This window comes from Calonectris borealis, chromosome 3 (assembly GCF_964195595.1).
Source record: "Calonectris borealis chromosome 3, bCalBor7.hap1.2, whole genome shotgun sequence".
Taxonomy (NCBI): domain Eukaryota; kingdom Metazoa; phylum Chordata; class Aves; order Procellariiformes; family Procellariidae; genus Calonectris; species Calonectris borealis.
Window position 1 is genome coordinate 59,660,935 of NC_134314.1, and position 24,481 is coordinate 59,685,415.

Here is a 24,481-nt window from a genome sequence, read left to right on the forward strand (position 1 = left end):
ATGTCTGAAGCAGGAAAAAGGACATCCTTCTCTTTAGCTGTGAGATGAAATCATGGAAAAACGGCAAATACCATGTGGTTATCAAAAGCATGAATCACACTGAAATACCTAGGAAGAGGGAAGATTTGTAGAAAGTTTTAGGTCAGATTTGCAGAAAAGTCTCGCTAAACTTTCAGGAAATTTGGGTCAAGCTGAGTGTCTGTAATACAGCTTCAAAACAGGTAAGTATCTCTTGCTTTCTACTGTTGTTAAAGGTTTGCGCAGCTCTTATCTGACAAGCCACAGTGCTGTGATTTTCAGTGCCCCTGTGGTCTCTTCAATTCATCAGGTGAAAAAGCTTGCCAGGGAAGACGCTAAGGGAACGGCTGCCCTGAACAAGAGAGACCCGCTCTCAAGCGCTCTGCAGCATTTCAAACAAAAGCATTCTAGCTGGTCTTCACGGTGATCTTCAAATGCTTGTACAAAAAGGAAATCTCCAGAAAATTGAATAGTCCACTGAGAAATAAAGAAAAACTTTATGCTAAGCACCTTCTAGACAGCTGATATAAAAAAGATTATGATGCACTAGTTGAAATAAATGCAATTTTTATCACACTCCTATTTTCCAATGTGTTTAGATTTATCTGTATTTATGATTCATGTTTTTACTGTGCCTGCTGAAAAAAAAATTGTAAACGTCTGAGACAGCTTTCAGCTTAAGAAAAGAAAGAAAAATAATTTGACAACTACATAGGCTAAGAAATTATGTTTTTGTTTTGGATTGATTTTAAATTTCATGGTGGTCCACTAGATATTATTGTGGACATGGTAATTTAAGATTGGCTTTTTTAACAAATACTTTATTGCATAGAATATTTTATTTTTAATAATTATTTTATTGCACAGAATAAAGCTACTTGGCCATACTAATGAATTATTCTTTTCAGACAGCACACAGATAGTTAATTCTGTAGAATAATGACTGCAAGGCCACACAGTCTACACACCCCATCAGGAATCTGGTCTGATACCAATAATTTTCCAACGCTCCTTTTATGATGAAAGATAGTTAAACTTGGAGGAATGACAGAGTTCTCATAATGCTAAATGTAAGCACAAATAAAAGCGTACCTCAACAGAGTAGTTTCCATGGAACATAGCTTGAGTTTTATATTAAACTCCAGCAATGATGTTCACTCACCAATGCTGCACTGCTGCAGGCAGTGAAATCATACTTGAAAGGGTTTTTGCAGGGGGAAGCTTTAGAACCCCCATGGCACTGACTTAATTCTACAGATATTGAGAGAAAGGTCTCTGTCTCACCTTTTCTGCTAAATAATGAGTATGATTTTTCTGAGAATCAATACACTAGAAGCTTTCTAGATAGTAATTCTCCGGTTCTTCAGTAGCTCATAATGTACATATATATATCCAGCCTCCAAAAATCCATTTTAAAGAAACACTGTTCCTTAAACGCACAGCATTACAAAGGCTTTATATGTGCAGCCCCTGTAAGCTTAAGAAATATGATTAAATTGCACATGGGTAGACATGTAACATTACAGCTTTACCGTATAAATTTCCCAGGGCCAAAATTAACCTCCATGTAATTCTGTATTATTATTGCTTGAACTAGCCCATTTTTTTTGCTAAGATCTTAAAATCACAGTGTTTGTAGAATCCTGCAAAAAACTTAGTAATGAAAAATAAACACACAAGCCTCAGCATTAGCTGTTTCAGAAGATACTTTAACATCTTCCCATAGGAAAACACAATGGTTTTGTGTTTTTTAAGTTTGAAGTCCATTTCTCCTGACAAAGACCAGTTATAGAATAAAACACACTCATTCAGTGAAGCCAAGATCATGATGTACTATTTCAATAACCCTTAACTTATTCATCTTCATCTTGAGTCTTCTCCTCATCACCTTATCCCACTCAGATCTTACCCACTTTTTGTATTTGTTTCTTCCTTGCTGTCATTCTTTTGTTTCAGGTGTCCGGCTTAATAAAGATAACTCCTAATAATTATCTATATAGATATTGCTTTAAAAGAGAGAAAGGTGGGGGCCTTGACCAGGAATGATGGGTTTCCATATAATAGCTTTTTTTTCCAAATCTGGTGCTATTCGCAGTGTATGAAAACATTCATCTCCATAAAAGAAGTGAGAAAAAATAACAAGACAGGATTTTGATCAATATAGATTCTGATTAAGCTTGATCACAGCACTTGACATTTTGAGCAAGTCTGGAAGTACACTCACGGAGAACTCAGGATCTAAGTCTCTAGCAGTGTAACAGGACACTGCTGACTTGGGTAGGGAATATTCTGTCAACTTTTTTATTTGTCTTATATGGCTATAATAAGGCAATAAGATGCATTAATATAATTCCGTAATTAACCTCATTGCCAAACCTTCAGTAGTGCTGTTATATTGCTGATTTATTTTAGGCTTTTGCTTGTCTTCATTTTTAACTTGGCAGAAGGAATAATGGTTTTATCAAGGTGTTTATAGATGAAAAAAAAACTAAACAAATTTTAAAAAATGTTTGAGATCGTTGTATATAAAAATGGTCATCAGATGTGATCAAAGTAACATCCAGGGAGCTGGTGCAGGAATGGGCAATGTGTCACTTTTAGAAAGAGCAGTGTTCATTTATACTCTCATATGGACATATCAGGGAAAGTTGTAAAAAGCAGATTTTTTCAAGCTGCAGAAAATGAGGTTCATAAAAACATGCATTCATTAAACACTATATGTATAAATGAGCAGGAGTGTTGATAACGGTTCCTTCTCCTCTGGAGGCCCATACTACAGCATTAAAATGTGAATGGGACAGATGTAGACACCTAATCTGGATGGGTCTGGGATCCAGATCTGATCTTCTGTTCATTGCACCTATTTCTTTTTATCACTACATGGTTTATAAAAGAAAGCTCGGTTAATAAAAAATAAAAAAAAATTAAAAAAAAAAAGGAGGCAAAGAAACAAGAGTTTCCAAGCTAGCTTTCCTAGTCGTTAACTGATTTTCTGAGACAGCCAGGCTTCTTCTCTTCTTTATCTCTGAGGACTCATTCCCTTCCTTCCCACATAAGACAAAAATCTTTCAGAGATACTGAATCAGGAAGACTCTGCTCTGTGTTAATTCTCATACTGCACTCAGCACTGCAGTGTTTGAGGGCTTCCCAGGAAGATATTAAGCGATGTGCCTAACCTCTGTCATTTGGGTTTGTTTTTTTTTTCCTCTCATCTTCTTCTCCAGGGGGAGAAGTGTGTTCAGTGGAGTGTTTTGTTTGGAATTTATTTTATTTATTTTGTGCCGTACATAGGTATATTGCAGTGTTTTTCTTAGAGAAACAAGGTCAAAGAAATGCATCTGGCACTATAACAAAGGTGGCAAATTTTGTGAGAGCCCTTCATCCGTGTGGGAATTCATTAACTCACATTAATTAGCTGACTGGTCCCCAAGAAATCTCTGCTTCATGCATAGATGAGCTACACCCTTCCTGCAGGAAGTCTGAGTCCACCAGGGAGGAAGTACGTTCCTGGTCTCTGGCCCAGAGGTCTCTGTAGTCACCATGGGCTCGGGCCATTGGGCATCCTCAGCTCTGAGTGTGTGCCCTCTGCCACTGATGCAATTAGAAGACAAATCTTGAATGGCTAGCACTGGATCAGAACTGATAAATTGCTTGGTTAAAAAAGAGAAAAAACAAAAAACTAGTGTGATGTTCAAATTAAAACAAAATTATTATGTGTACCAAGCAAAGGGTTGGATAAATGTGGGAGAAGGGGAGATTTATTTTATGAACTCTGATTATCTCATGGGAAACAAACTTCCATTTGTATTTAGAACAGAACAATTTCTAGCTTTAAGGCACTCTCTTAATCAACAAGCTCATCTGATGAAATGTTGTAGGATTTACTTATATACCAAAGGAGTTCCCTAGACATTTAAGGGATGCAACTGAATACAATTAAAAGATCAGTTGTAAGCACAGTTTGTGATACAGTTTGTTTGCTGCGCTTTGTGAGAGAAGTTTAGTTAATAACATGTGAATTTGTGGTGTTTTAGCAGATAGTAAAGTATTGAACTGTATTACAAGAAAAGCTTTACCATTGCCATCACCTACTAGAGATGCAACTATTCAGCTATCTTGGATCTGATGGTCTGTAAAAAGAGAACAGAGAAACTATTAAGCCAAGGTTCACATCCAAGAATGGAATCATTTATGAACAACCTTTCTGGGCCTAATTTGTTGCTGAATTAAACCTCATATAATGTCATTGGAGTCAATGGCGTTATGCAGGGCATAAGTCAGTGGAGCAAATTAGCCCTCTGTCTTGAAGCCAAGAAACTAAAGGAAAGAGTGATCCAATAAAAGAGAGATGAAATGCTGATATTAGCTGAATGCCACTGTTCTTGGTACAGCGCGTTCTTTGTGTCCAGTGGTGAATGTTTCATCTTTCCCAGGTGTAAAATCTTCCCAGCAGCACTGTAAGGCAGATTTATAATAAATGACAAAATTAATGATTTAGTTCTGTTGTAATGCAGCTTCTGGGCTCCCAACAGGAACTTAAGCAGTTAGCAGACAACATCTATGCTGGCTGCAGTGTGATCTCCAAATCAAACCTTGATCTCTTCAGAAAAGTCTTGGGGCTGGCCTTTTGTTTTTTTTTCCTTTAGCCGTCTCTCACTCATACAGATGTTAGAAGTTAGCATTCATAGGTATGGAGAGCTTTCTACATAGAAAACTGAGAGAAATATCAGGAACATCTCTGTAAGAGCTGGAGTAAATTAGGCACGGTCGCTGCCTCAGGTATGAAAGCACTAGGAAACAGAATGGATTTATTTGCATTTCATGTATACGGGTAAAATTAAGGGCTCTTAGAACCCACAATATTGCAGTGATTGTAGATGTGCCTTGGATTAATGAAAAAAAACATCCATTTGCACTAACCAGCATTCATAACAATATATGGTCTTCTCTCAGATTTCACCCTTTTTACAGTCTGACCCACTGATTACTTTGTCTGAAATTAAGATCATCATCTCCCTCAGTCGGAGATTATGGGTTTTGCACCATGCACACAGAGAGCTCAGTCCTGGCTGGAGCCTTTAGGCATTTTTATTATCCATATAAAGAACTAATTCCCAAAGTCTACAGTTGGGTTTGCAGCTCATGAAAAGATCTCTGTGAGGTGACCTGTACAGAATTACACATTTTGACAGCACGGCTCACTTTTCACTGCAAAGAGATCAAACAAGCTGAATTCTTTTGACGTCCTACCATGCAAACTTTAGTGATGAGCTAAAGGATGAAAAACGGTTTGTTGGCAATCAGTAGAGAAAACTCTCCAGACCTACATGTAAGGGAAGCCATGTAAAGCGTGCAACACGTGGCACATGCTGCTCCAGTATTTGTTCTGTTGCTTCTGGTGTAACTTCTCAGCGATGACAGAACTCGGTGGAAGGACTAGCAGAGGACTCACACGATACTTGGCCCATGGCATATGTGATATTGGCCATTTATTCCTTTTTTTTTATTTTTTCAGGTGATAGTGTAAAATAAGCAATCTGCCACGATACTCGAGAGCCACTCCGGATTTTTCGTTTTCTTAAATCCTGGTGGTTCTGTTTACAATTCACTTCTGGGCATGCTCTGAGGAGAGGGATGAAGGGAACGAGATACAAATTTGCCAGCTGCAGCATGAGACGCTGATGTAAACACATCCAGACCTATCCAAAGTGCTAGATATGTCTTGAGGCTTGGGGGCTATTGCAGATATGGGAACAAGACCACTAATCGACAGCCCTAATTTCAAGTGATAAAATATCACTATAAAGCCAGTTTGCAAGTGCACTGAATTATTCCTCAGTTTAGCTGGCAAGGTTCTATTAAAAAACAGAGTTCTGCTAGAGGGTCAGGTTTTGTTGGATAACAAATCTGATTTTGACAGAAATATTTACATTTTCAGTGGCTAAACGTCCATCCTTCCAACCACCTGTTTGGTTTTCTGATTTTCAATAATTAAAAAGAAGCCAATTCTGTAATGGAAAAAAAACTATCAATTTTTGGAAGTTTTATTGAAGGGTGTGTTTTTCAAGAAAAATGCAAAATTTTCCTGACTGTTTCCAAAAGAATCACATAAAGTAAGAAAGTGCACTTATTAAAATTACCGAACAGTTGCAAAGAATTATCATCATCAGACAGAGTCTGGTGAATTTTGCTATTTCTCTTTCTGTTGTTGCTTTTCTAAAACCAACTCTTGTTTTTCTATTGTATTTGCTTTACATCTAACACTATGACATTTTGTTTCAGCTGGCGGGCTTCATCTATGCCTGTTATGTTGTGAAATGTATTACCGAAGAAGAGGACAGCTGTAAGTACTAAAGCTTTATTACACACAAAATGAATTCTTTTTTTTTAAATCACCCCTCCACTATGCTGGCTCTTGCTGACTTCAACCTAAATGCCTTATTATACTGTAGCCAGAACATGCTTTTTGTCCATCCTTCTTGAGCTAAAATTTGCAAATGCTTGAAAGACAAAGGAGTCATGAAATGCAGCTTAAAAAATACATACTCATTTCTTCTGAAAAGATCATTGCAATTTTTTTTCCTCACAGCTTAGCTTAAGACAAAAAATAAAAAAAGCCAATTGGCAAATGCAAGCTTTTGTTTGGTTTGGTTTGGTTTTCTTTCTTGTTCCAGATTGTTATTAACTATCTTCACAGTAATTGGTTACCACTGAGGGTATAGCTCTTCTGTGTTTGACTTCTGTGTTGGCTCGTAAAAGCACTTCTGGCAAAAAAAAAAGCTTTAGATCATTGCAGGACATTCATTTATGAGAGGTGAAACTGCGGAGCCCCTCTTTGTTCCTGCTGCTCCCAGGGTACATTTACAAGGAGCGAAATGATTTCATATAGATGTATGTTTGTGTTTCTTTTGCTTATTTATATCAATAGAAACCTGTTGAGCAGAATTTGCTCTTATTACATGCTACGGAGTCAAGCCATTTCATTTTTTCTCTGCTCTAACCTTGATTTTTTTAAAAAAGGCCACTGCAGCATTTCAGTACATCTTGGGATTCATACCAAAGCACTTTCGAAACAAGTATCAGAACTGCATGTAACTTTGATAAAATATACATGAATCCTAGAGAGAGCTCTGCAACAGGAAGCTAAAGGGGTTTTATTTGATTGAGAGCACTGCTAGGGCTGGTGGGGGTTCCTTTGTGTGTTCTCCTGCGTAGAAAATAGCTGCAACCCTATAATCTATTGGCAATACAGTGCCACCGTGAGCCGTCAAGGGGAGATCTAGTGCCGAAATCAAACCACACTTTGGAGGTCTCTCCGACTATGCTCGTTTCAGTTGTCTTTGTGTTTCTGTGGAGGCGAGGAAGGCATGAGAGTTAAAAGAGTTTGGGACAGGCACATGGAGCAGGGGTACGTCACAAATAGGTCTTGTCTTTTTAGGGAAGGACCCAGTCATACGTACTTTCTCCTGCTTTCCCATTAAGTGCATTCACTATCCACAGAGCTGGAGGAGAGTGATTCCTTGCCCCCCAAAACAAAATCCCATTTAATACTATTCTGCCCTCTCTTCTAAGGGCTTACATCTTTTTTTCACTCTTCTGTAATACTTTAGGGCATGGTATAAGTAAAAAGCAAGGAAGGGACTTGTGACTTGGCTCTCCAAACAAGCACAGAAGTCAGAGCACGTTTGAGAGAGTCTCCCGTGGTCTGTAAAGCGGCATGCCTGGCAGCAAAGCGCCGCGGCCAATATGGTATTGTTTTCTGCTCACTGCGGAGGGAGCTCCCTGTTGTTCAGAAGCTACAGATTGTCATGCTTCTTTGAACCTTTTCTTGCCATCGTCTTGCCTATTTTGAGGCTTTTATTACTTTGTTAGTACACCTCAGTCAGGCCTCTTCTTCTGGCCAAAGAGCCATCTTGCCCATCTGTGAACATCTCTCTGAAGTACCGGGGCGAATCCCCACCCAGCGCAACGAAGCCAGCACAAGCTCAGGCGCCGCAACTTCACCTCTGGTGAGGTCTGGAAGCATGGCTGGAAAAAATGAGAAAAAGGGAACTTCTGTGGGTGAGTCATCCCACCCCTGCAATAACGTTCAGATCGGATTTGGCCCCTCAAGGTACCATAAAATTAAAGCAGCTTTAACTTCTACTGAGAGGCTGCATGTAGCAGAGAGTAAGAATGATTCTAGTTCTCTCTTTGCTCAGACATCCACTGGGACATGTGCCGAGCGCTCGCTGTGACAGCCAGGGGCTGCAGTCCGTACAGATACCCCCTGCTCAGGTTTAATTTTAGATTTTTTTATTTCCATTTAGACACGTTTTCTCGCCTTTTCCCTCCCTTTTGGAAACACATCCATCTATCGTGCTCCTCTGAGAAGCGAGGTATGCCTTATGGATGCCATGTTATTTAGTATTTATATTGCAGAGGAAGATGCCTAAAGTGCAACTTCCTCAGTACTTTCACAGACGGGGTTGTCTCATGCAGACCGAGGGAGTGAGAAGGAGAAAATCTTTCAAGAAAAGTGGAATATGTCCCAGAGCCATTGCTAGAGCTTCCTGCATATGTGAGTCTTTGGTCTGAGGTCACTTCAGATCCCCTAGCTGTCTTTCCCTTCCCATAGCCTCTTCTTCCACTTTTTCAGTTCCTCACCCCTGCATGCTGCTATGGAGCAAGCTCTGTGGCACAGAGGGATGGAGACCCCCCTCCTGCCCACAGTGTACTCCCTCCCCCAGACTTGCTGGACATCTAGCATAGCAGAAAAAAGCCTTACTCTGCTGCCTAACAACCACTGCCTAACAACCATACCTGGTAAGGGGTGAGGCCGGGCTTCTGCTTGCATGCAGTTTGGCAGCTGGTGTTCCCTCTGTGTGCTAAAGAAGTGTCAGCTATAAAAGATCCTCCGGTAAAGCCAGTGACCCCAAAGTAACTCTCCCACACCACTGCCCTGCTTTCCCAGCTTCTGAAGTGGTCCGTGAAGAACAGAGGGGCACTGCTATCTTCTTATCCACCTCCATATTCACAGACATCACAGGAGAAATCTAGATCTAGATCTAGTTTTCAGGACCACCCATGCCTGTAAAAATGGGATGCCTCACTGCCAATTGCAAAGGTTCATAAGGATAACCTTATTGGGTCACACCAAAGGGGCCTTTAACACCAAGTCTGATGAAAGAGACAATAGAAAAAGCCTTTCTGATAAGACAGAGCCAACAGAAAAAGTCTTTTGCATCTCACGACGGACATGGTGAATACCCATACACTCAATTCCATTTCTTCTGCTTTATTAATGGGCCATGGGAGCAACAGCGGCCCAGGAGAGGAGCGAAAGAGGCAGAAACACTGAGCCTGGCAGGAGCAGGCAGCAAGGCATGAGACTAGAGAAAAAGTCATACAACATCCAAGCCAGGCAGGGGCATGTTCCAGATTTTAGCCAGAGGAACATATCAACACTGCTCCAGAGCAAAGAAGGTGCCTCATCTTCTGTTGGCACAGAGCCTCAACTGTAGAAACACAATCAAGTTGCTCTTAAGCTGCTGAGCTGAATTAGCTTTGCTCTCAGTGTAATTGGAACAAGCTGAAAGAATTACTATTTCTCCATTCTTTATGCAGATTTTATTAAGAGAACAAATGAGCAAGGGTAGAATTAAGCAAACATTTCACTAAGATTAACCTGCTCTAACCTCGCTACAGGATTAGGATCGGAACAATACAATGATCAAATCAAGGTCATAACTAGGCTGAATCAGCAAGTCTAGAGGTTTTAATTACTCACACACCAAATAAATCCAGCAGCAGGCCCCCTAAATCAAAGCACAAGTCCACACTACCTTCCATGAGAACAATCTGCTTTGGGCTAATTCTGTGTCAAGGATTAAAGAGGAAGCTGCTTTCCCTCCTGGTACGGTCCCAAGCAGTGCTGTATCGCTGGATGCACCAGAGCTGAATTGCAGCACCCATCTCCAAGGGTCAGACAAGGGTGGCTTTTCCCCAGCTACTTCTCCTGTCAGTGGTTTGTCACTCCCAAAGGTCCCTTCTGCATCATGTTCCCTGTGGCTGCAAAGGGAGGAGGAACTCTGAGGCTTGGAGCGCCTCGGGTCTCCATCTGGAAAAGACGAGGCAGGATGGGTGCCCAGCAGGGCTGCTGCCAGCTCAACGCTCTCCTCTTCGCTATTGCCACTGGTACGCCTAAGCCATTGTCATTCTTACCTCATTAGCATTATTAGCTGCAGCAATTAAAAATAAAGCATGAAAATGTCAGCAACGATCATTACTTGGAGGCATTCAAAGGCTGTAAACTTATTGGAGCTCCTCATTTTTTTTCCAAAATCGTATTAGGCCTGCATTTTTCAAAGGCTGCACATTATTTTTAATAACGTTGAAATGTTTGTTTAATGTGCATTTCCTCACTAGCAGTTTGGCTCCCTGCTATAAGCTGTTATTGCCTTACTAAAAGAAAATTCAATGTCTTTTTGAAAATGTTATTAAATATACAGATATTTTGTGGAAAACCCTGGAATGTAAGCAATAAAGCAGCATCCTCCTGGGGCTTTTTGTCTGTAAGCAATTATAAAAGAAACCTGGGTTAGTGAAGTGGGAATTCTGCACTTGCCTTGCAGGTTCTGTTGAGGGAAAGGGGACTGGCTTGTTATTAGAGGGACAGCTTTGGCTGGGAAGGAACCCCAGCCTAGAGAAAATCACCAATTCAGTCTGTGTCCCACCGTGAAATCCTAATCCAGAAGGCTCCCTTGCAGAGCCGGACAGGGAGCAGAAACAGCATTTACCTGCCATAATACAATGGCAAGGCAATCAGAGAATAAATATGGCCTGTCTGACTGTTCCCTGAGTACCATGAGGTACAACCTTTGCACTATCTCACGCTAGCAGGGATCCAGCTTGCACATACGCTATCTTCTTTTCTCTTGGTGTTGTTTCCAGGTAAACTGCAAAGCAAAAGAAATTGCAACTGGATTAAATAGATTTTTGCTGCATATTCCCTTGAGCCCAGCTTTTGGGGATGTCTGGCACAGAAGTAAAGCTCTAGATAACCCTTTAAAATGATTTCACACCCCCCATAAAAGCTTGATTTCAAGATTATATTTGAATTACTGAAAACATTCAGGAAGACAATACCTCAGATAGGGGATATCTACTGGTGAGGAATACAGCACAGCAATTATGTGCCAATAAACTCAGTGCCAAACAACAATCCACTCTGGGATCCTAAGCCTGACCTGGGAAGTACGAAGGTGATGACAAAGATTTTCTTTTAAAAGACAATATTAAATTCATTAGTTGTGAGAGGTGTGAAATTTTGACGAACATATAGGTAGAAAAGCCTTTTATTTTTGACTCTGTTACAGGCTGCCTTCCACCTCTGGGCAGGTTATTTGACTTCTCCATACTTCTGTTTCCCATATTTAAAATGGGAAATAATGACAGGGACAAACTCACTTGCTTCATAACTTTGAGTTTCTGGGATGAAAGGCACTATTGAAGTGCAGAATATGCTCAGGTATCACTTTTTTTCTGTGCCAAATGCTTTTCACAATCTGCTTAGCAATACATTACAGAGAAATACCACCTCGGCTTCCATCCCTGCTTAAAAGTCTCTAAAACAAAGACAAAGAGAAACTGGTAGCAAACGTTCGGCTATTAATTCTGCTTCTTTATTTCCCTTCCCATTTTCCGGTGAATGTAAATTCTGAGACTACAGGAGAAAGATAGGAAGGAAAGAGAAACTAAGGCTGAGGGAGACGGCTGAAGCTGACTGCAACCACCTGTCTGCACCAAGGCTGGGCTTGAATGGATCTCTGGGGCTGTTGTCCTGGGCAGCCTGGTGGGTCTCTTCCCTCCAGCTGAAAGGTGACACAGTGTAAGCTGCAGCCCTGCCAACGCAGCGCTCTCTGTTACACTTGTGTAACACAACACAAGATAGGAGGTACCAGGTCTATCCAGCCCAGAATTCAATATCCAGCAATGAGGAACATCTCATGCTTACTTCCATATCTATTTGCCATATAGGCATATAAGAACTCAGCAAGTTTGTGGTTCTCCAAAAATCCTGACCCTAATTTGCAGTTCAGGGACTTCATTAGCCAGAAGCGGTCTCATTCTGTTTTGTTGCCTACAATGATCTTTTCTTCCTGAAAGGGTACTCCTACGTTTAAACTAAGAACATTTTTATCAAACACGGCCTCCCAAGAGAAGGAGTTCCAGCACCTCAGCTATACATTTTATTAGTTTTGCACCTACCATTTTTGTAATGTGTCCTGCGTCTTTCTTTGGAAAACCACGGTCATTCCATCTTCACCTTTTCCATCTTCACCTTTTCCATGCCGCCACAGGTTTTATAGACCGTCATCAACCACCTCCCTCAGCTTATGTGGGAATGTTACAGGACTTGTGGTCATTTTTGGTAGGTGGGAGGGGGTTTCTGCATCTTCAAACCCTTTACATCATTGAAATAGTAGAAGCAAAACCTGTCATAAAGAAATAGGGGTATCATGAGGAGAAACACATTTGCATTTTTGGGCCTCTCACTGATGCCACAAAAAGTCAAGGATGTTATTCATATCACATACCTACAGCCGCATGTAATCAGGCCTGTAGTTTAAACTATCAAGATTTCCACCACAGTCAGTGGAGGCAGGGATGTAGCTCCAAAGAGCAATTTGCCCTATCTGTGGTAGTCACCTCTCTCACAACAGGGTGAATCACTGGTCTGACTTGTTTAGTTAATGCTAAGGACAGCCTAGGAAGTCTGCAGAGGGAACATAGGAGCAAATAAGCGTAGGAACAAATACAAGCCAGTATTTAAAACACCATTGTTCTCCAACTGTTGAACAGGTCATTCATGAATGAGAATTCAATGAAGAGGCTACAAAAGCTGAAGCTACAGCTTGTTTTTGCTCAGCTGCACTCTCCAATTTACAGCCTGTGGCTAAATTAGAAGCATTTTCCATTTATTTGTATCATTTAGTGTGGTGACTGCTATGCGAACTAAGTAAACCAAAGGGAGGGAAATGGGATGCCTTCGGCTGTCAGGATGCTGATGGAAGCGTGGAGGGAGAGAAGCCTTTGAAATCCCATGGTACTGCCTCACGCTTGTCATCCTAAAGAGAGCTGTCTTGGAGAGCTGCAGTGCCACGAGGAACACTTAGGAAATTCCCTGAGATACCTGTGCAGCATCAACCTTTTGCACGTGTCAATAGCTCGTTCCTGTGTCATTATTTCCAGTCTTGTCCTGTCTTGGAGGGGACATTTCGCAGAGCAGAAGGCTGGTGTTGAGCATCTCATTTTTACCGGCGCAGAGCACAGGCACTCCGCATCCCACAAGGCGTCCTCGCTGGTTAGAAAGCACAGGCTGAAAATGTCCGAGCTGCAGAGTGTGAGGCTGAAGTGCAGGGGCGAAAGCCTATGGCGGGAAGATATGACAACTGAAACCGGCTGCATTTGAGATGCAAATGGGCCTGAACGGTCCAACGTGTCATAGGGCTTGGCAGACGTTACACAGCCTGGCCTGTGCTCGTTTGGCACTGCACTGCAGAGAGAGAAAAAAACTTAAAGCTCAGAGGGGGTGCGGTTTGTTTAAATAATAGCAAATAATTAGTCTGAAGACAGAGTCAGTGATGGCATTTTACAATTACAATTAATTTAAAGGTTAATTTCCTTTGGTGCTAAAATCTTATTTAAAACATTTACCAGGAAAGGAAATTAGGATGTTACTATCTAGATGCATAGAATGCTTCTGGGAATCCATGCCTATTATCACTAGAAAATTAGGTTAGACTCAAAGTGGGAATTTCAATTCATTTTAGTGTGTAATAGATGGTGGTCAGCACCTTGAGTCAGAAGGGTTGCTTAGGGTAGACTGTACGATTTGCATTTTCTTTGTTTGTGGGATTAATTGCAAATGTTTCCAACAAAAGGGCTGGGTTTATACATGAACAAGCTTGACATGAAAAGAAAATTGGTTATGGATTGCTGCCTTCGTAACTAATGAAGTTGATGTTCAAGGAATCCCTAGGAGACAGGGCTGTGGTATGAGGCAAATATATAAATAAAATCACACGGGGGAAAATGGTGGTGTTGCTGGCTCCATCTATGATAATTTCTCTTCTCCCTCACTGTCTTCCCTGCCACTCCCCTTGCATCCATCACCGCCTCCTGTGGGGATTGTCAACCTCAAGTTTAAAAAATGTCTAAATAACATAATGTAGAGCTTGAAGGAAGTAACATTTCCATTCCAGCAGCTCATCACAATGGGATACTGCTTAATAGAATCAATGCATTGTAACAGCCAGGAGGATATACTTACCTTGCATCATTTTTTTTTTTAACTCTTCACCATCCATGTTTTATCTTTTCAAGAAAGACAAGTTGCAGAAGTATTGGAAAAGATCCGCACATGTGAAAAGGGAATGAAGAGTTAACATCTCTTTTAAGAAGAAAGATACATTTCATACCAAAACATTTTGAAACTATTACTTGTCTTGTCATGAATTAATTGTTTCAGGAGAGGAACACAAAGAAGTCCAGATCATGAAACAATGTCCCACATGGTTGCGTCAAACCAGTAGCAGAAATGAGGTAGTAACTAGTGACGGTTCTGACAACAAAAGCCGCAGATGATTTGAAGAGATGCTCAGGTTGTTGCCGCAGCTGAATAGGATGTGGTCTTCCTGGCCATGGAAATGTTTTGACATTTAAAAATAAGCAAAACTCATATTCAGAATCAGGAAAAATCAACAAAATCTGAGACTCTCCACAAGCTGAAAATTGCATGGAAAATGGTTTCAGGCAGACCGTCGTATTTTGTTTTGATGCCAGTGAAAGACTTCATTTTGATGTGAGTCATTTATTGCTACTTTGCGCTGAATGCGGAGGGCAGGCTTTGGAGACAGGCCCTCCTGTGCCGTGCCCAGGAGAGCATCTCCTCCTTCACCCTGACGGAGGGAGGGCAGCTGGGCCCCCGCTGAGCGCAGGCGGAGGAGCAGCCCGCAGGCGGCCGTGCGGGGCTGCCGGCCCCCTTCCCACCCCGGTTTCTCAGCCTCTGAGGGTGGCTGGCTGCCTCCTCGGGGGTTCAGCCAAAATGAGTGGGTATACTAAAGCAGGTCCTGGCCAGCCAAACTCAGTCTGGACTGAAGGACAGCAACATCTTGGAGAGGAGTGGTGATGAGCTGCTGCGGGTAGACTAGACTCATTAATCATTTCCAGTGGCCCTGAAAAGGACACCTGCCCACAGCCTCTTAGTGTCTTCCCCACTGAGACAGTCAACATGAGCTCCTCGCAGTTTCCTACATGCCTGGGACATAGCTTTGTACTAAATTATTTTTATCAGCATGCCTTCCATTAAAGTTTTCCTTATTGCTTTCCCTTTTATATATCTAGATAGGTCTTCATTAGCATTGGATTGTTAACTTTCATAGATTTGGGCCTTAATTCTCCACTTTGTTGCACCTACTAATGACTCTTATTCTAATTTATTAGTGTGGTGGTCACACTTGGAGGGCACTGCCCCAGGCATTTTCTTTTTCCTCCTTTTTTCTTTTTTCTTTTCTTTATTGCTTGCCCCTAGCAATGATCTGGCTAAGAACAATTTTTCCTAATGATTCATTTGATAACTTCTATGATAATTCAGTCTACCCCACATTTTCTTTAATTCTTAGAATGATTTGTCAGTCAAAAACTATTTCAGGGCTATATTTTTTTGCTCAGTACTCAAGCATGAAAATTTGAAAGCAAATGGCTATTATCCAGCAGTGTCCAGGTCTGTCCAGTTTAGAAAAATAATATATTCTTCAGACTATTAATGTTCTCATAGCTGAGTGGAGGTCTTTTACAGACTCTTTACTGAGCGTTTACTGAGCCCCACTGCAAGCTTGGACAAACCTTGCAAAGCCTTGCAGGCGTCAAGTGGCAGCCCACCTGACTGCAACCCTATTTCCAGGTCTAGAAGCTTGACAGGTGTCTTGCTGCATTTATCAAACATAAAAGGCAGTGCTGACCATTTCAGTTGAGTATTTCTCATTGCTGCAGCTATGCTCCAGACATTTCCTCCTGGCCTCTGGCTCTTGTTCTTGCCTGCTGGTCCCCGTTTCTGCCTTCAGCTGCTGAAGCCTCGCTCATGCCTCCCAGCCCTTGCTGGGTTACTCCTGGCTCCTTTCATCCTGGTTCCTTTCTGCTTAGCCATGACTCTGGTTCCCACCTCCCTGGCAGGGTTCCTACTGCTGGCCAGGCCTGCCTTGCTGAGGCATTGCTCCAGAGCATAGTCTTCCTCACCTCCTGCCCTGAGGCTCTGCCGCTGACCAGACCCCTTCTCCACCTGGGAGTCTGAGACGCATTTTAGCTTCTCTAATTTCTGGACCCTCAGCATCATTCATCCTGGTGTTTTCTGCTGGGTACAACCATGAAGTGGGCTCACCTTGAATGCAATATCTGCATGTCTGCTTGGTCTTAAATATAGGGAGTATCAGGCTGAGATTCCTGTCGGTACCTCTGTAAAGGTGGTGACACCAGGTGGACCTTATCAGATTTCACAAACCTGCGTACCTCCCCAGTCCTGCATCTTATCTCAGAAGGGCTGATCAGAGAATTAGCCAGGGGATCAGCAGCAACACAGACAGAAGAAGATGCTGCAAGCCCTTATCCAACAAGAAACACAGTAAGAGAAGAATCTGGAGGAAAAGTTCCTGTGAAGCAAAAAATTACAGAATAATTTTGACTATTATAAAAGTAAACAGCATGGAAATAGTGGCAGAATCTGAGCTGAGAAACTCCACCGAACTTTGCGTAGGGGTTTCCCTTTGCTGCTCCTGTAGACATTGTAGGGATCAGAAATGCCATGAGGTTACGGTTTAAAAATCTGAGGTTTTAGTTTCACCTTGCAAATTGGTGAGCTAAGAGCACTCACAGGCAGTTATTGGCTGCTTAGAGGAAACGCAGTTCATTGCACTGCAAGAACCAGACCAAGTGTCCAAGTCCTTACGCCGTCTCTGAGCCCTCCTGTGCCAGCAGGAAGGGCACAGCCTCACGTATTGGCAGACGCCCTCCTTCCCCCTGCTTTGCCGGGGCTTGACTCTATCCCGTTTTGCGAGTCTAAAACCACTGGGCACTCAGCACGAAGACCAATAATGCTTGATTACCATTGTAAACAAACTTTATTGAGATTGTATTCAAGCAAACCTCCTCCTGTGTGCTATATTGTGGAACAGCCACCAGGCCACGCTCACAGCATAAAAAGGCAGCAGCACTAAAGTGTTTGGAAGTCTTTTCACCAAACAGCGAGGCGGCGGGAGCAAAGGGTGTCACCATATGTTCTTTTATATTTTTTCCCATATGTCATTTCCACAGTTATCAAAACCAAGCCTAATTTTAGTCCCCTCCATTTTTTCTGAGTTTGGCTAGTTTTTAGCTACCAGTATTTGTGCACAACTCTCTCTTGCCTCACATACTCACTTCTGCACCAGCAGTGCCTCCAGTGGTGTTACTAGCTGCAATTTGTTTGCCATCTCTCCTCTCTCCCAGCTACTCGTGCAGTAGAGTGCCTTGCTGTGGCAGTGAAGCTTACCACTAGACCTCCAAGGCCTGAGTCCAGGGGGGCAAGTCTTTGGCCTCCAGAGCCAGTGTACAGAAGTTTAAGCCCTCACATGTCAGATGTAACACATGTACACCACGTGTTCTCTCTCTATGCTAAAGCTATGCTATGCTAAAGCTCCACAAAAAGCTTTAAATGTAAAAAGATTTAGCTTCTACTTGATGTAATATGGAAGATGAAATCAGTAGGAGGATGCAGAGAGGAGTAACCTAGTCAAAGAGATGAGTCCTGCAGCTTTTGTCTCCTTACCTCCACATTTGGTGAGTTCAAAAAAAAGGAACAATTGCGGTGTTTGACACTGAGAGTCCTCGGTAAATGTTATAGCTGTGTCAACAGATAGAAAAGTCTTCCTATTCAATATGTAAAAATAATCTTCGGAAATTAAATCGTGCACAGCCCAAATCAAAGTTGACATCTAACTTATATTCTCAAGTGACAGACAGACTGGAGGATACAAGTACCATCGTTCGCTGTGAGAGGTAGCAGAGAAGTTTAGGGAGGAGCAACTAAGAGTTCTGGTTTTAGCCATGTTGAACTGGAATTGATGTTTAATTATCCATGGGTAAATATCACAGAGAGAAGCTGAGATTTCAGTTTGTATAGAAGGAGCAGAGTGAGAACAAACCAGGTACTCCGTGACACTTCAGAGACCCGATGACAGCAGAATTTGCATTTGCGAGTGCGACTACCCAGTTTACAAGAGGTGGAGAAAAATAAAAGGCAGAGGTTACTGCTCATGGGACTCTGGCAGTGTGCAGGAGGGAGAACCATCAAGAAAGGAGGCGAATGATGGGAGGAGGAAGGTGAGCACCTGCAGAGGAGAGAGCGGAGGCCAGTGAGGCAAAGGTTTCAGGAAGAAGAGAGCAGCGGCTGTGCGAAAGGTGGCTGGATGACCACGGAGAGGACTGTGTGCGCTGGGTTACCAGTACGCAAATTTGGATAGGAAGAGGTGATCTGACTGCGGTTCCAGCTGTGTGCAAGGGACAGAACACAAGATGGGAGAAAACCTTCTACAGAAATGGAGGAAAGTAGCTCCAGAAAGTGTTTGAAACCATCAGGAGAGAGAGAGAGAGAGAGAGAATGAGACAAGCAGGGATAAGGGTGGGGCTGGGTTTTTTATTAAAGGAATTTACATGTATTGGGAGGGAAATGCAAAAAAAGAGATCAAGAGAAGAGTCTGTCACTGAGACAAGCAGAAGTTTTATAGGATAAAACTCCTGTGACTGTAGCAAGAGAGAAAGGGAAATGAACTGTAAAAGGAGGAATGAAAAATGCCGGCAAACTGAAGAAAGGAGGACCACTTTATCAGTTTGCTCATACAAGAAATGGGAAAGATGGTGTGAAGAGACACAAGCAGAGATGGGAGGAAGGAAGCAGATGAGGAGGTGATGGGAGTGTCTGGGATGGAACTAATAAAGCTGGAGGAGCCAAGCTGCTTCATCAGGGAGATGGACAAATTGAAGGAGGAGAGGAAGAATCAGTGACAGAAGTCACCCTCATTACAGGATTACTACCAAAGACTTTTTCATTTTTAAAGAAGGGGCCTCAGGCAGGAAGCGGATGCTATGGTGAAGGCAGGGTTGAGTGCTGGCAGTACATTCACCTCTGTGAGAGGCAGGGCCTCATGCATCAAGGGCAGGGGAGACATAATCAGCAAAACAAACAATAGAAGCAAAGGAACAAAGTAAGGAGAGGGTTTGAAAGCAGTCAAGAAGTCATCCATACTGCAGGTCACAGGTTGGCCAAGTACATGGCTGTTCCAACCTTTCCTTTTCCTTTTCTTTGCAGATAAAGCCACTCATCTCCCTCTCCATTCCTAAATTCTATATCCTTTCATATCTAGTCTGCATTGATTTTTACATACCTACTAAAATGCAAGGAAAGCCATAGCGTCAATCACATTTCTATACACATATGCCCTAAATGACTCTTTGGGTCAGATCCTAAGCTAATGTGAATTATCATTGCTTCAATGAAGTCACTGAAGCTATAAATATATATATTAGCTGTGGACCTGAATCTTTATGCTTCTGTACTTACATCTTACAGAGGAAAATTTCTATAGGGAGAATAGTGTCTAGTCGTCTGGTTTCTATTCAATTTCTATTCAATATCTTTCCTTTTGCTTTCTACAGGAAGATGTTATTGCTTTTATTCCACACTCTTTCCTTTCTCTTTGTCCATCTGTTGATTTCATCATTTTCATTGTTTCTCACTGCCAGTTTTCTAGAGAGTGCCTTCCCCCATATGCACATCCATGCTAATGGGGTCTTCTTTGTGCATCCCAGTTTAATGGTCCCTCTATACACCACAATCTTCCAGAAATGAAAAATGAGAAATGCATTTATGCCTCTCATCCTGTGCTGATATACAACGGAGAGTGGGGACTGTGACTGTGAGCAAAGGCTGAAACTTCACATCCCTGTGGGTACTTAGTAATAGAAAATATGTCCCTATTTTGAGCCATATGTCCTGTTTGTCTTACAGTTGTAACCACAGTCATATGCCTGACAAGCCTCTTAACCAGCAAAGGAAGAAAACACGCTGGCTGAATTTCTTGTAACACATTTTACAAATAAATAGTACTGTTATTATCCTATTCAAGTCCACCTAGAAAAATAAGCACCTCAGCACCCAGCATTTCAAAGCAATGGGATTCTGTGTTTGTTTTCATATGCATGTGTGCTTTTACTAAAGCAAAACATGACAAAAGAGCCACTTCTGATAACAGTGACATGTAAGATGAATGTAAAATACAATAGTCAAAAATGTGTTTGATAGATGAGGTTAAGGATGGAAGCCTCTGTAGCGATTCAGCTAATGAGTCTTGTTTTATTCATCTCATGTTACTGCTGCCAGGAATGTATCAGTCGTATGACACTTTTAGTGACCTTTCAGGCACAGCCAGGATAAAATGCCTGCAGAAAGGGCAGCATTTTGCATGCTTTAAGAAACTAGCTCAGAGTCCACAGGGAGCTTTTCGCACAGTCTGGACACCGCAGGCTTTGCAGTGCTGAGAAACTGCCACCATCAAGAAAACTTGCCACAAAGAAATTACTGAAATCATTTTGTATTGGAGTTCACTTTCTATTACGTACCTTTACCTACCTTGCAAAGTTTGTTGTTGTGTGTAAGAGGCTATTGTATGTCAACAGCAAGGTCACAGTAATATCCTCTGCCCTACCATCATTTGGTTACACACGTGGGAACTTCCACTGTCAGTTGAACGCAGAAATGTCTCTGTAAGCTTGCCTTGTTTGTCACTTGACAATCTGGCCTGTTAACACTCTGTGTTTACTCTGTGCAACAGGGCAAAGACACAATGCATGCACATATTTGTCATGCATCTTTCTCTCATGCCCACACAAACTCATTTTACTCAAAGAAATCTTTTTCTTAACACGTTGGTTTAGCTTTCTGAAAACAACCCTAAAATCACCCTTAAGACCTTTTGCCCCACAACTGCAAGACAGAGTATCTATGCTTGCAGCCTTCTAGTAATGGTTTACCACTTGCCTGGAGGGTCTTGGGAAGCACAAAAGAAATGCAAAACCAGACAAATGCATATAAGCAACATCTGTCAAGTGACATGGGTTGACACCAGTGAGACACTCAGTGCCACACAGCTATTTTCTGACTTGTGTTGTGTCCTGGTTGCGGCTGGGACAGAGTTAACTTTCTTCCCAGTAGCTTGGGGAGTGTGCTGTGTTTTGGGTTTGGTATGAGAGGAGCATTGATGGCCCATTGATGCTTTGGTTGTTGCTGGGTGATGCTTGCACTGGGAAGACTTTTGGTTTCTCTTTTTGGCCTCCCATGCCCTGCCACGTGCACGGGAAACTGGGGCGGGGGGGAGCACAGCCGGGGTGGTTGACCCAGCTGGCCAATGGGGTATTCTATACCATGTGACATCATGCTCAGTATAAAAACCAGGGGTGTGGGGGGGCTTGCCCCTCGTTCGTGACACGCGGTCGGCGGTCAGAGAGCAGTTGCATTGTGCATCGCCTGCTTTGTATATTCTGTTATTGTTGTTGTTCTCATTGTTATTATTACTGTTCTACTTCGTTTTATTTCAATTATTAAACTGTTCTTATCTCAACCCAGGAGTTTTCCTACTTGGCCCTCCCAATTCTCTCCCCCATCCCACTGGAAGCGGGGGGGTGAGCGAGCCGCTGCGTGGGGTTTGTTTGCTGGCTGGGGTTAAACCACGACATGTTGTCAGAGGTCAAGAGTGAGCAAAAAAGGAAAACTGGGCAAAATAACAACAAACCATAGCTACAGCAAAGACATGTCCATTCTTTTGGCTGCAATCTCTGTATTTGAATAAGAGGGTTTTTATTTCCTCCCAGCCTAGCACTTCACTCAACAATATTTCTACAGTGAATTTTTCATTCTGTGCCTATAAACTTAGTATGCTTCCAAAGACATGATCATGTTGTAATGAAGTTATTTTGATGGTTACAGACAGTGAGTAAGTAGGAAGCAACAAATGGCACTTACCTTGATTTTAACAAGATTTTGACCCTATGAAAGGTTTGTAAGCAGGCCAGGGAAGCACTGTCCAGATGCAGTCTTCATAGGTTGTGTGCAGAACTGTTTAAAATTCTATTTGAAATTTAGTTATCAACCAGCTGGGATGACATTTCAGATGGGATCCCACTGGGACCTCGGCTAGGGAAATAATTCTCTTCATTATTTTTGTTAACAGCCAGGATGATAGAGCAGAGAACATTTGTGAAAATTTCAGATTAAACCAGACTGGGAGGGGTACGAGCATTTGTGAAGATAGGATTGGAAGTCAAAATGATCTTGAGAAGTGGCTTGAAATCAAGATGAAATTCAATACAGACAAGTGCAAAAGAACTCCTGTGGGGAAGAATCAATCAAGTGTCTTCAGATAAAATATGGTCTACTTGGCTAGACTACAGTTAGTGTCAAAACATAAAAATACAGATCTGGTTATTAAGCGTTTGTTTGATGCTGTTGAAAAAAGAAGGGAGAAAAAAAACCAACAAAAACCCCACCATGTTATTCCAGGTAACGTACAGAAGACCTACATGGCAGTTGTTCCAGTTAGTCCTGATTTGTGCACCACACTGTAAGAAAAACACAAGCAGACTGAAGAAGGATCTTCAGGCTTGGAAATTTAGAGGCTTGGAAAACATGGACCATGAGAAAAATTTGAAAGAACTAAGTATGCTTAAATCTAGAAAAGATAGATAGCATGAAAATACTTTTTGAAAATGCTTAAAAGTAGTTGTAAAAGAAAAAAAAAATGGCTCATTTGTCTTCATATCCATAGGGAGAAAAGGCCAAAATGTAGAAAAGTAGTTAATTTGCAGGAAATTACATTTAAATTAGACATTAGGAAGTTAAGCGCAGGGAAAGGCAACACAGAGAGATTATAGAAACTCCTTCATTAGAGATGTCAGGGATTAATTTAGTAAAACATCATTCTGGGATAGGAGTATACATAACATTGCCACAAAGCACAGAATCGACTAAATTATTTCTGCAGGGGCCATTCTTGCCAGGGAAGAAGGTGGATGACAGGTTCAACATGCCTGTGGTTGCAATGGAAACCTACTCTACCGGTCCAGTCTGGTGTTTTGGTGGCTTTTTGCTTGCAAAGTAAATGGTGGACAGAGGGATACAAGGATTTGATTTTGTAACATGTCGGGAATGCGTGTGACTGCGTTGATAAGTGTGGCACACATTGAGGGGTACTTTAATATAAAATAACCTTATAAATGCAAGTTGTAAGGACTCCAACCACTGTGAAAGTTCTCAAACCAAGGGTTATAAATTTACATTTTGTGATTTTTATGTGAATGTTAATGCATTTTAAATCCACAAGAAGCTATCCTCTATCAAACAACCTTTTCTTTTTTTTTTTTTTTTTTTTTTTGCTTTTAATGTACACAGAGCCAGTCTGTCAGCAGCAGTGCCCCGACCTGTGAAAAATGCACTTCCATACCTGAACTCTTTGGCCCTTTTCTATCAAAGTAAAGTCAAATTCACATCTGCTATGTAAGAGACAGTATTTCAGGGATGAGAGCTGCCCACAAATAACCCCCAAAAGCAAATAGTTGGGTCTCCTGGGGCAAAGGAAGCAAAGGGTGTGCTTTTACCTGTGTAAAGTAAGTGTTATAGCAGAGAAACAGGGGTCTCGGGCTCAGATGAGATTGAATTGCCCTGGAAATTGTTTAAAATAAACATGAGAAGACCATCGGGAACTGGCAGTATGTGAATTAATAAATAACTCCCACCCTACAACCTTCCTGCACACCCCCAGCGCCTTGAGAGAACTGCTGGTTTCCTCAGATCTGTGAAGCCTCGTCTCTGAAGCTCAGATAAATTGTTCCAACCCTCTGTGCATTTCAACCCAAATGTCAAAGCAGGGAATCAGAGAAACTTCTGTCTCTCAGACAGAGTCGGATCAATGTGCTCTCTCCTCTACATCACTGAACCACGGTATGACAGCAAGGCAGACAGTAATCACAGTCAGAAGAAATGCGTTCATGCCAATAAATAAATGGTTTTCAGCATTTGTAATATCTCAATAGCATGTTGTTTTGTATTCCAGTGAGGTGGTCTACTTGAAAAATAGGGATGTCTGGCTATTTCTGATAGATGGATGACTGTTATAAATCCCTCATTGTCTTTCTGTGATTTTAAAATTAATTTGATTTTAAAATTTAAAAAGGGACTTTGCCTTTCTCTATTTTTTTTACCCTTTCTCTGCATCTCCACAATTAGCTGGTCTAATTTTAACAGATTATTAGGGGGGCCATCAAAAGTAATCTGTGTGCTGGGTGGCTCTTGAATGATAGTGCCTATCACTTCTGAAAAGATGTTGCTAATGAGAGCAAT

General features: G+C 41.8%; 1 protein-coding gene across 1 annotated transcript in view; it reads left to right on the plus strand.

The window, feature by feature from the left end:
- Window positions 1-24,481, plus strand: part of NKAIN2 (sodium/potassium transporting ATPase interacting 2) — a 562,467-nt gene that overhangs the window by 531,705 nt on the left and 6,281 nt on the right. Inside the window, exon 5 of the mRNA XM_075145763.1 lies at window positions 6,301-6,361. Coding sequence (XP_075001864.1) covers window positions 6,301-6,361 — 61 coding nt within the window. The remainder of the gene's footprint in view (window positions 1-6,300; window positions 6,362-24,481) is intronic.